The sequence below is a fragment of the Oncorhynchus mykiss genome, chromosome 7 (assembly GCF_013265735.2).
Source record: "Oncorhynchus mykiss isolate Arlee chromosome 7, USDA_OmykA_1.1, whole genome shotgun sequence".
Taxonomy (NCBI): Eukaryota; Metazoa; Chordata; class Actinopteri; order Salmoniformes; family Salmonidae; genus Oncorhynchus; species Oncorhynchus mykiss.
In genome coordinates this window covers 4883236-4896546 of record NC_048571.1, presented here as the reverse complement: position 1 = coordinate 4896546, position 13311 = coordinate 4883236, and the positions used below count along the sequence as shown (strand labels likewise).

Below are 13311 nucleotides of genomic sequence, written 5' to 3'. Positions count from 1 at the left end.
TTACCCCAGCATCAGAATGGTGTGGGCTTACCCCAGCATCAGAATGGTGTGGGCTTACCCCAGCATCAGAATGGTGTGGGATTACCCCAGCATCAGAATGGTGTGGGCTTACCCCAGCATCAGAATGGTGTGGGCTTACCCCAGCATCAGAATGGTGTGGGCTTACCCCAGCATCAGAATGGTGTGGGCTTACCCCAGCATCAGAATGGTGTGGGCTTACCCCAGCATCAGAATGGTGTGGGCTTACCCCAGCATCAGAATGGTGTGGGCTTACCCCAGCATCAGAATGGTGTGGGCTTACCCCAGCATCAGAATGGTGTGGGATTACCCCAGCATCAGAATGGTGTGGGCTTACCCCAGCATCAGAATGGTGTGGGCTTACCCCAGCATCAGAATGGTGTGGGCTTACCCCAGCATCAGAATGGTGTGGGCTTACCCCAGCATCAGAATGGTGTGGGCTTACCCCAGCATCAGAATGGTGTGGGCTTACCCCAGCATCAGAATGGTGTGGGCTTACCCCAGCATCAGAATGGTGTGGGCTTACCCCAGCATCAGAATGGTGTGGGATTACCCCAGCATCAGAATGGTGTGGGCTTACCCCAGCAACAGAATGGTGTGGGCTTACCCCTGCAACAGAATGGTGTGGGATTACCCCAGCATCAGAATGGTGTGGGCTTACCCCAGCAACAGAATGGTGTGGGTTTACCCCTGCAACAGAATGGTGTGGGCTTACTCCAGCAACAGAATGGTGTGGGCTTACCCCTGCAACAGAATGGTGTGGGCTTACCCCTGCAACAGAATGGTGTGGGCTTACCCCAGCAACAGAATGGTGTGGGCTTACCCCTGCAACAGAATGGTGTGGGCTTACCCCAGCAACAGAATGGTGTGGGCTTACCCCAGCAACAGAATGGTGTGGGCTTACCCCTGCAACAGAATGGTGTGGGATTACCCCAGCAACAGAATGGTGTGGGCTTACCCCTGCAACAGAATGGTGTGGGATTACCCCAGCAACAGAATGGTGTGGGCTTACCCCAGCAACATAATGGTGTGGGCTTACCCCAGCAACAGAATGGTGTGGGCTTACCCCTGCAACAGAATGGTGTGGGCTTACCCCAGCAACAGAATGGTGTGGGCTTACCCCAGCATCAGAATGGTGTGGGCTTACCCCAGCAACAGAATGGTGTGGGCTTACCTCAGCAACATAATGGTGTGTGCTTACCCCAGCAACAGAATAGTGTGGGCGTATACCGGTCATTAAAAATATTAATGCGACTAGACCGAAGGCCGAGGGGGAAACGAGGGGGAAACCAACAGGCCGAGGGGGAAACCAACAGAGACAGAGATGACGGGGCCGTGACAGGAAGGGGGAACGCGCTCTGGTTCTCTACCGTTACTGCAAAGGACTCTGGGAAGTACACATGCCACACAGGGTAGGTAGTCTGTTGACGGTCTTTGGGTAGGCCCTTCTCTTTCACAGGATAGGTCACCTGTATTGACTCTGTTTGGGTAGGCCCCTCTCTCTGTTTCACAGGGTAGGTAGTCTGTATTGACTCTGTTTAGGTAGGCCCCTCTCTCTGTTTCAGAGGGTAGGTAGTCCGTTTTCACTCTGTTTGGGTAGGCCCCTCTCTCTGTTTCACAGGGTAGGTAGTCCGTTTTTACTCTGTTTGGGTAGGCCCCTCTCTCTCTTTCACAGGGTAGGTAGTCTGTGTTGACTCTGTTTGGGTAGGCCCCTCTCTCTGTTTCCACAGGGTAGGTAGTCTGTATTGACTCTGTTTGGGTAGACCCCTCTCTCTGTTTCCACAGGGTAGGTGGTCTGTATTGACTCTGTTTGGGTAGGCCCCTCTCTCTGTTTCCACAGGGTAGGTAGTCTGTATTGACTCTGTTTGGGTAGGCCCCTCTCTCTGTTTCCACAGGGTAGGTAGTCTGTATTGACTCTGTTTGGGTAGGCCCCTCTCTCTGTTTCCACAGGGTAGGTAGTCTGTATTGACTCTGTTTGGGTAGGCCCCTCTCTCTGTTTCCTGCCCTTTGATCAGAAGAAGTGAGAGAAGCTTTGGTGGAATGGACGGATGAAGTGAAGTAGTGTAACTCTCCAAAACATGCCACGTCATTACATGAATTCTCTTCAGGACCAAAACGCCTTCACAAAGACAGTACAAATGCGGTTACTTACTTTGAACCGTTTGCCTGGGTTTGATTTTGAAAAACAGTTTGCCTATATTTGACCTTTCCAAGTAACAATGTGTGAATTTGAATGTGTGTTGTTATTATCACAGTGGTATGGTGATCCACGTCTATGTGGAGGTGCTGGAGAGGGCCAGCCTGGGGTGCAGGGACACAGAGGAGAACAGAGTCACTCTGGTTCTGGGCAAAGGTGGCAGGATCCCATGCCCTGGGATCAAATGTCGGACACAGAGGTCAGAGGTCACATGGTACAAGGTGATTATTCCAGCAGATTTTTGGATGGATGAATGGATGGATGGTTGGATGGTTGGGTGGATCGATGGATGGTTGGGTGGGTGGGTGGGTGGATGGATGGTTGGTTGGATGGTTGGATGGATGGTTGGATGGGTTTGTGGGTGGGTGGGTTGGTGAGTGGATGGGTGGGTGGGTGTGTAGGTGGGTGGGTGGGTGGGTGGGTGGGTGGGTGGGTGGGTGGGTGGATGGGTGGGTGGGTGGGAGGTTGGGTGGGTGTAGGTGGGTGGTTGGATGGGTGGGAGGTTGGGTGGGTGGGTGGGTGTAGGTGGGTGGTTGGATGGGTGGGTGGGTGGGTAGGTGGGTGGTTGGTTGGGTGGGTGGTTGGTTGAGTGGGTGTGTAGGTGGGTGGTTGGTTGGGTGGGTGTGTAGGTGGGTAGGTGGGTGGTTGGTTGGGTGGGTGTGTAGGTGGGTAGGTAGGTGGGTAGGTAGGTGTGTAGGTGGGTAGGTGGGTAGGTGTGTAGGTGGGTGGGTGGGTGGGTGGGTGGGTAGGTAGGTAGGTGGGTAGGTGGGTGGTTGGTTGGTTGGGTAGGTGTGTAGGTGGGTGGTTGGTCGGGTAGGTGGGTGGGTAGGTAGGTGGGTGGGTGGTTGGTTGGTTGGTTGGGTAGGTGGGTAGGTGGTTGGTTGGTTGGGTAGGTGGGTGGTTGGTTGGGTAGGTGGGTGGGTAGGTAGGTGGGTGGGTGGTTGGTTGGTTGGTTGGGTAGGTGGGTAGGTGGTTGGTTGGTTGGTTGGTTGGGTAGGTGGGTGGGTGGTTGGTTGGTTGGTTGGGTAGGTGGGTAGGTGGGTGGTTGGTTGGTTGGTTGGGTAGGTGGGTAGGTGTGTAGGTGGGTGGTTGGGTAGGTAGGTGTGTAGGTGGGTAGGTGGGTAGGTGGTTGGTTGGTTGGTTGGTTGGGTAGGTGGGTGGGTGGTTGGTTGGTTGGTTGGGTAGGTGGGTAGGTGGGTGGTTGGTTGGTTGGTTGGTTGGTTGGGTAGGTGGGTAGGTGTGTAGGTGGGTGGTTGGGTAGGTAGGTGTGTAGGTGGGTAGGTGGGTGGTATATTGATGGACTGCAGGTTTTACCTGATGTTTGTTTCTCTTCAGAATGTAATTATGGTATCATTCCACTGCATCTAAGACTTTACACAAACTCCTAACCTTTAGTAAACACAAGTACAAGCCTTACACACCCATGTGACCGGTTACACACCTGCTCACCTGTGACAGGTCAACACATGCATGGAATAAATAGACGAACGTACAAAGAAATGAACAAACGACTGAACAGGCAAACAAGTGAATAATGGCTTTTACATCATGGGTTTCTCTGCAGGATGCCAGGCCTGTGTGTGAGATACAGGATAAGAGGACTATCTCTGTGGTAGACAGGTATACTCTTCTGCTGGGCACTGTCTATGTGAGTGATGCTACAGTGTATTTCTGTGACTACACCTACGAAGAAAACGGGATCCCCTGGACAGTCAGGAGATCTGTTAACGTCTCGGTCATACGTAAGTACTGTCGCTGCAGGCTCTGTCTCCCAACACACACGCCAAGATGAACGCACGCCCATACACACACCACACAAGAGCGTTCAGATGAACGCACACCCATACACACACCACACAAGAGCGTTCAGATGAACGCACACCCATACACACACCACACAAGCACGATCACATGCACGCACTTACGAATCGCACACACACCACACAAGAGCGTTCAGATGAACGCACGCCCATACACACACCACACAAGAGCGTTCAGATGAACGCACACCCATACACACACCACACAAGCACGATCACATGCACGCACTTACGAATCGCACACACACCGCACAAGCACGATCACATGATCGTACACATACTGTACACACACATTCTAGTAAATGTCACTTTTACCTCCACAGCCGCTGACACCAAAGACCCTCCACAGATTACTTATCCCCATGGCAACGAGGAGGGCGTGGAGCTGGGTGAGTGCAGAGCCTGAGGTTGAATGATTGATTTGATGATGGCAGGTGTATAGAGTAGGATCACTGTGTTTCACCAGTTTATGGCTTCGTCCTAAATGGCATCTTATTCCCTATATAGTGCACTACTTTAGACCAGAGCCCTATGGGGTAGTGCACTACTTTAGACCAGATCCCTATGGGGTAGTGCACTACTTTAGACCAGAGCCCTATGGGGTAGTGCACTACTTTAGACCAGAGCCCTATGGGGTAGTGCACTACTTTAGACCAGAGCCCTATGGGGTAGTGCACTACTTTAGACCAGAGCCCTATGGGGTAGTGCACTACTTTAGACCAGAGCCCTATGGGGTAGTGCACTACTTTAGACCAGAGACCTATGGGGTAGTGCACTACTTTAGACCAGAGCCCTATGGGGTAGTGCACTACTTTAGACCAGAGCCCTATGGGGTAGTGCACTACTTTAGACCAGAGCCCTATGGGGTAGTGCACTACTTTAGACCAGAGCCCTATGGGGTAGTGCACTACTTTAGACCAGAGACCTATGTGGTAGTGCACTACTTTAGATCAGAGCCCTATGTGGTAGTGCACTACTTTAGACCAGAGACCTATGTGGTAGTGCACTACTTTAGACCAGAGCCCTATGTGGTAGTGCACTACTTTAGACCAGAGCCCTATGGGGTAGTGCACTACTTTAGACCAGAGCCCTATGTGGTAGTGCACTACTTTAGACCAGAGCCCTATGTGGTAGTGCACTACTTTAGACCAGAGCCCTATGGGGTAGTGCACTACTTTAAACCCAAGCCCTATGGGGTAGTGCACTACTTTAGACCAGATCCCTATGGGGTAGTGCACTACTTTAGACCAGAGCCCTATGGGGTAGTGCACTACTTTAGACCAGAGCCCTATGGGGTAGTGCACTACTTTAGACCAGAGCCCTATGGGGTAGTGCACTACTTTAGACCAGAGCCCTATGGGTAGTGCACTACTTTAGACCAGATCCCTATGGGGTAGTGCACTACTTTAGACCAGATCCCTATGGGGTAGTGCACTACTTTAGACCAGAGCCCTATGGGGTAGTGCACTACTTTAGACCAGAGCCCTATGGGGTAGTGCACTACTTTAGACTAGAGCCCTATGAGGTAGTGCACTATATAGGTAATGGGGATGCATCCTAGTCCTTATATCAACCCTCTATTCCCCAGGGGAGCCTCATAATCTGAGCTGTCAGGTGCATTTTGGGTTCCAGAGGACCTTTGACCCAGTGGTCCAGTGGTGGATCAGTTCCCATAGCAACCATGAAGGCATGAGGAAACTGATGGAGATGGAAGCACAGTGAGTTGGATCTCATTTTTGTTGTTGATGCTCGTCATGTATCATTGTATATTAAGCATGAACATTAATGAACATTAATGAATGAATGATTCATTCATTAAACTTGTTTTTGTCAGGCACTTATGTCCCAAAATGGCACCCTAGTCCCTACATAGTGCACAGTGTACTTTATAGGGAACATGATGCCATTTGGGCAACAACCAAATCAAATCAAATGTATTTATATAGCCCTTCGTACATCAGCTGATATCTCAAAGTGCTGTACAGAAACCCAGCCTAAAACCCCAAACAGCAAGCAATGCAGGTGTAGAAGCACGGTGGCTAGGAAAAACTCCCTAGAAAGGCCAAAACCTAGGAAGAAACCTAGAGAGGAACCAGGCTATGAGGGGTGGCCAGTCCTCTTCTGGCTGTGCTGGGTGGAGATTATAACAGAACATGGCCAAGATGTTCAAATGTTCATAAATGACCAGCATGGTCCAATAATAATAATCACATTAGTTGTCGAGGGTGCAACAGGTCAGCACCTCAGGAGTAAATGTCAGTTGGCTTTCTTGGTCGACCAGAGGGTCACCTTCTGTTTCCTCTCCAGGCAGGTGTGGGAAAGGAGTATTGAAGAGTTTGAGTTCACGGTCACCAGGACAGCTCAAATCCCGGAGGTGACCCAGCTACACCTGGACTCCACCTTCACCTGTCTGGCCCAGAACTCTGTAGGCAACAGCAGCGCCACCATCAGGCTGACAAGGAAATCTGCAGGTACCAGAAGAATACTGATGGGGTGCATCTCAATCATCTCTCCTTTCTCCCCAAGTGTGCACTTGTTCACTTCCCTTCATGGATTTTGAATGAAATTACTGTTTTATGACAACTCCCTCTGGCACCTGCCTGGTCCAATCCACTTCCCTTTATGGATTTTGAATGAAATGACTGTTTTATGACAACTCCCTCTGGCACCTGCCTGGTCCAATCCAATGCTTTTCAATTGGTTGGGAGTAACGGACAAGTTCACACATCTAGAGGAAGTAGAGATTGTTGGAACGCAGCCCTAGTCTCTCATTGCATCTGATTTGGTTCTGGGTACCAAGGTTAGCCTACCACGAGTCAGATCCATTTTTCAGAGAACACTAGCAATGTATTTTTTTTAACTTAATAACCATATCTTGTCATACTGTTATCTGAGACAACAACGCTCCTATGTGTTAGAATTAAACAATAATGCCCGAGGGGGTGTGGTATGTGGCCAATATACCACGGCTATCGGCTGTTCTTATCCACGACGCAATGTGGAGTGCCTGGACACAGCCTTTAGCCGTGGTATATTGGCAGTATATCACAAACCCCCAAGGTGCCTTATTGCTATTACAAACTGGTTACCAACGTAGTTAGAGCAGTAAAAATAAATGTTTTGTCATACCCGTGGTATACGGCTGTCAGCCAATCAGCATTCAGGACTGGAACCACCCCGTTTATAATGTGTATTTTGTAATGTTGTTTCAGTTTCCCGTGTGCTGGTGATAGTGTGTCCGGTGGTGTCTCTGCTGTTTGTAGCTGGGATGGGCATTACAGTGCACGTCTACTGGCTAGAGATCTCTATTCTCTACAGAATCTACCTCCCATACAAACAGACCACCACAGGTCAGAAACACATCTCTCTCACACAGACAGACAGACAGACAGACAGACAGACAGACAGACAGACAGACAGACAGTCAGACAGACAGACAGACAGACAGACAGACAGACAGACAGGCAGACAGACAAGACAAGACAAGATAAGATAAGATAAGATATAAGGAAAACAAATCACAGGATATCTTAATTTAGGGTTTTCTCCTCCCATTCTTACCAAGTATCTAATGGTTGATATATGGTGTCCATCTCCTCCACTCCCAATCTTACACACACATGAAAACACACACTGTCAGATAAAAGCTATCTAGCATCTAGGCAAACCTCAAATCTAGCCATCAGGAAATGACTGTTTCAACTTGACTAGTTACAACCTCAAACCACACAGAAAGATGGCTGGGTGTTCTGGAAAAAAAAAGCCAGTTGTTGTCAGTTCTTTGAAATTACGTCATAACTGTCATAACTGTCCTAACTGTTCTAACTGTGATCACTGTCCTAACTGTCATCACTGTCCTAACTGTCATCACTGTGATCACTGTCCTAATTGTCATCACTGCCCTAACTGTGATCACTGTCCTAACTGTTCTAACTGTGATCACTGTCATAACTGTCCTAACTATCATCACTGTCCTAACTGTCATCACTGTCCTAACTGTCATCACTGTCCTAATTGTCATCACTGTTCTAACTGTGATCACTATCCTAACTGTGATCACTGTCCTAACTGTGATCACTGTCATCACTGTCCTAACTGTGATCACTGTCCTGTGATCACTGTCATAACTGTCATCACTGTCCTAACTGTGATCACTGTCATCACTGTCCTAACTGTGATCACTGTCATAACTGTCATCACTGTCCTAACTGTCATCACTGTGATCACTGTCATAACTGTCCTAACTGTGATCACTGTCATCACTGTCATAACTGTTCTAACTGTGATCACTGTCATAACTGTTCTAACTGTGATCACTGTCCTAACTGTGATCACTGTCCCAACTGTGATCACTGTCATAACTGTCATCACTGTTCTAACTGTCATCACTGTCCTAATTGTCATCACTGTCCTAACTGTTCTAACTGTGATCACTGTCATAACTGTAATCACTATCCTAACTGTGATCACTGTCCTAACTGTGATCACTGTCATCACTGTCCTAACTGTGATCACTGTCCTAACTGTGATCACTGTCATCACTGTCCTAACTGTGATCACTGTCCTGTGATCACTGTCATCACTGTCCTAACTGTGATCACTGTCATAACTGTCATCACTGTCCTAACTGTCATCACTGTGATCACTGTCATAACTGTCCTAACTGTGATCACTGTCATCACTGTCCTCACTGTTCTAACTGTGATCACTGTCATAACTGTTCTAACTGTGATCACTGTCCTAACTGTGATCACTGTCCCAACTGTGATCACTGTCATAACTGTCATCACTGTCCTAACTGTGATCACTGTCCTAACTGTGATCACTGTCCTAACTGTCATCACTGTCCTAACTGTGATCACTGTCCTAACTGTCATCACTGCCCTAACTGTCATCACTGTCCTAACTGTCATCACTGTCCTAACTGTGATCACTGTCCTTACTGTGATCACTGTCCTAACTGTCATCACTGTCCTGTCATAACTGTGATCACTGTCCTAACTGTCATCACTGTCATAACTGTGATCACTGTCCTGTCATCACTGCCCTAACTGTCATCACTGTCTTAATTGTCATCACTGTCCTAACTGTTCTAACTGTGATCACTGTCATAACTGTGATCACTATCCTAACTGTGATCACTGTCATCACTGTCCTAACTGTGATCACTGTCCTAACTGTGATCACTGTCATCACTGTCCTAACTGTGATCACTGTCCTGTGATCACTGTCATAACTGTCATCACTGTCCTAACTGTGATCACTGTCATCACTGTCCTAACTGTGATCACTGTCATAACTGTCATCACTGTCCTAACTGTCATCACTGTGATCACTGTCATAACTGTCCTAACTGTTCTAACTGTGATCACTGTCATAACTGTTCTAACTGTGATCACTGTTCTAACTGTGATCACTGTCCCAACTGTGATCACTGTCCTAACTGTGATCACTGTCCTAACTGTCATCACTGTCCTAACTGTCATCACTGTCCTAACTGTGATCACTGTCCTAACTGTCATCACTGCCCTGTCATAACTGTGATCACTGTCCTAACTGTCATCACTGCCCTGTCATAACTGTGATCACTGTCATAACTGTCCTAACTGTTCTAACTGTGATCACTGTCATAACTGTTCTAACTGTGATCACTGTTCTAACTGTGATCACTGTCCCAACTGTGATCACTGTCATAACTGTCATCACTGTCCTAACTGTGATCACTGTCCTAACTGTCATCACTGTCCTAACTGTGATCACTGTCCTAACTGTCATCACTGTCCTAACTGTGATCACTGTCCTGTCATCACTGCCCTAACTGTGATCACTGTCCTAACTGTGATCACTGTCCTGTCATCACTGCCCTAACTGTGATCACTGTCCTAACTGTGATCACTGTCCTAACTGTTCTAACTGTGATCACTGTCATAACTGTTCTAACTGTGATCACTGTCCTAACTGTCATCACTGTCCTAACTGTGATCACTGTCCTAACTGTCATCACTGTGATCACTGTCATCACTGTCCTAACGGTCATCACTGTCCTAAATCAGTCAATTCGGGAAGTATCCTGAAATTGTAAAAAGAACACCTATTTTCAATGATTCATCAATAAACTGTATTGACCCTGTAGATGAATGTCTCTTCTCTCTCCTTCCCTGTATTGACTCTGTAGATGAATGTCTCTTCTGTCTCCTTCCCTGTATTGACTCTGTAGATGAATGTCTCTTCTGTCTCCTTCCCTGTATTGGCTCTGTAGATGAATGTCTCTTCTGTCTCCTTCCCTGTATTGGCTCTGTAGATGAATGTCTCTTCTGTCTCCTTCCCTGTATTGACTCTGTAGATGAATGTCTCTTCTCTCTCCTTCCCTGTATTGACTCTGTAGATGAATGTCTCTTCTCTCTCCTTCCCTGTATTGACTCTGTAGATGAATGTCTCTTCTCTCTCCTTCCCTGTATTGACTCTGTAGATGAATGCCTCTTCTGTCTCCTTCCCTGTATTGACTCTGTAGATGAATGTCTCTTCTCTCTCCTTTCCTGTATTGACTCTGTAGATGAATGTCTCTTCTCTCTCCTTCCCTGTATTGACTCTGTAGATGAATGTCTCTTCTCTCTCCTTCCCTGTATTGACTCTGTAGATGAATGTCTCTTCTGTCTCCTTCCCTGTATTGGCTCTGTAGATGAATGTCTCTTCTGTCTCCTTCCCTGTATTGGCTCTGTAGATGAATGTCTCTTCTGTCTCCTTCCCTGTATTGACTCTGTAGATGAATGTCTCTTCTCTCTCCTTCCCTGTATTGACTCTGTAGATGAATGTCTCTTCTGTCTCCTTCCCTGTATTGACCCTGTAGATGAATGTCTCTTATCTCTCCTTCCCTGTATTGACTCTGTAGATGACTGTCTCTTCTGTCTCCTTCCCTGTATTGACTCTGTAGATGAATGTCTCTTCTGTCTCCTTCCCTGTATTGACTCTGTAGATGAATGTCTCTTCTGTCTCCTTCCCTGTATTGACTCTGTAGATGAATGTCTCTTCTCTCTCCTTCCCTGTATTGACTCTGTAGATTAATGTCTCTTCTCTCTCCTTCCCTGTATTGACTCTGTAGATGAATGTCTCTTCTCTCTCCTTCCCTGTATTGACTCTGTAGATGAATGCCTCTTCTGTCTCCTTCCCTGTATTGACTCTGTAGATGAATGTCTCTTCTCTCTCCTTCCCTGTATTGACTCTGTAGATGAATGTCTCTTCTCTCTCCTTCCCTGTATTGACTCTGTAGATGAATGTCTCTTCTCTCTCCTTCCCTGTATTGACTCTGTAGATGAATGTCTCTTCTGTCTCCTTCCCTGTATTGGCTCTGTAGATGAATGTCTCTTCTGTCTCCTTCCCTGTATTGGCTCTGTAGATGAATGTCTCTTCTGTCTCCTTCCCTGTATTGACTCTGTAGATGAATGTCTCTTCTCTCTCCTTCCCTGTATTGACTCTGTAGATGAATGTCTCTTCTGTCTCCTTCCCTGTATTGACCCTGTAGATGAATGTCTCTTATCTCTCCTTCCCTGTATTGACTCTGTAGATGAATGTCTCTTCTGTCTCCTTCCCTGTATTGACTCTGTAGATGAATGTCTCTTCTGTCTCCTTCCCTGTATTGACTCTGTAGATGAATGTCTCTTCTGTCTCCTTCCCTGTATTGACTCTGTAGATGAATGTCTCTTCTCTCTCCTTCCCTGTATTGACTCTGTAGATGAATGTCTCTTCTGTCTCCTTCCCTGTATTGACCCTGTAGATGAATGTCTCTTCTGTCTCCTTCCCTGTATTGACTCTGTAGATGAATGTCTCTTCTGTCTCCTTCCCTGTATTGACTCTGTAGATGAATGTCTCTTCTGTCTCCTTCCCTGTATTGACTCTGTAGATGAATGTCTCTTCTCTCTCCTTCCCTGTATTGACTCTGTAGATTAATGTCTCTTCTCTCTCCTTCCCTGTATTGACTCTGTAGATGAATGTCTCTTCTCTCTCCTTCCCTGTATTGACTCTGTAGATGACAAGGAATATGATGCCTTTGTGTCCTACGTGCCCAGCTCTTCCTCTGAGGAGGCGGGGAGAGGAGGAAGAGAGGAGGCGCTGGAGGTGCTCCTGCCCAAGGTTCTGGAGGGGCAGTGGGGCTACCACCTCTTTCTGCTAGAGAGAGACCTGCTGCCGGGCGGAGGTGGGTTCTAGGTTGCATCCTATTCCTTATTTAGTGTACTACTAAAACGTAGGGTACCATATAGAGAAAGGCTGCCATTTAGGACGCATATTAGTCTGATCCCAGACCAGTTTGTGCTGTAGAGCCAGCCAACGCCCATAGGAGTTGGCTATACTGCACAAACTGATCTAGGTTCAGGTTACAGTTGAGCAGGCCATGTGAATAGAAACAGTCACATTACCAGAGTAGACTGTAAAACATTACCGTTGACAGTTGGCCTAGAGATGGCAGCTTTGAAATGAAATGTATTCTGAAGAATGTGTGGTTCAGAGTCACTGTTCTACTGTCAGATTGGGACAGTCTGCATAGCTATCATGTCAGCCTGCCAAGCATGACACTTGTGTGGTGTTTGTGTTTGTGTGTTCTGTGCTTTAGCGTATACAGAGGATGTGGTGTGTGCGATCCGCAGCAGCAGGCGACTGGTGTGTGTCCTGAGTCCTGACTACCTGGCCAGTACCTGTCTGTTTGAACTGGAGACAGGCATCAGAGCCTTACAACAAGACCCACACTTCAGACTCATCCTCATCTGGACCAGCCCCAACCCCAGCACCACCAGCCCCAACCCCAGCACCACCAGCCCCAACCCTAGCACCACCAGCCCCAACCCCAACCCCAGCACCACCAGCCCCAGCACCAGTCCTAGCCCCACCAGCCCCAACCTCATTCCTAGCCCCAGCACCACCAGCCCCAGCACCAGTCCTAGCCCCACCAGCCCCAGCCCCACCAGCCCCAGTCCTAGCCCCACCAGCCCCAACCTCAGTCCTAGCCCCAGCACCACCAGCAGGCCTCTATCTCTACCCCTGTCTCACACCCTGGGCATGGTGACTCCAGCCTCACCGATGCCCCCACTAGTTCGGAGGGCCATCAGAGTCCTGCCTGCTCTGCACTGGACCCCCCAGGACCAGGGAAGGATGATAACTAGCTCTGGATCGCGGTTCTGGAGATCCCTCCACAAGGCCATGCCAGCCCAGAGTGGGACTGGGACAGACACACAGACACTGTTAGACAGACACACAGACACCCAGGACAGAGGGACTGTTTTGTAG

General features: G+C 48.2%; 1 protein-coding gene across 1 annotated transcript; it reads left to right on the top strand.

Moving 5' to 3' along the window:
• Positions 1 to 1266: 1266 nt before the first annotated feature.
• On the top strand, positions 1267 to 13311 carry LOC118965334 (interleukin-18 receptor accessory protein-like). The gene is made up of 9 exons (XM_036984388.1): positions 1267 to 1430; positions 2274 to 2436; positions 3780 to 3957; positions 4359 to 4424; positions 5624 to 5753; positions 6343 to 6506; positions 7248 to 7385; positions 12059 to 12226; positions 12641 to 13311. Exons 1-9 carry the CDS (start codon positions 1267 to 1269, stop codon positions 13309 to 13311), a joined length of 1842 nt encoding a protein of 613 aa, XP_036840283.1.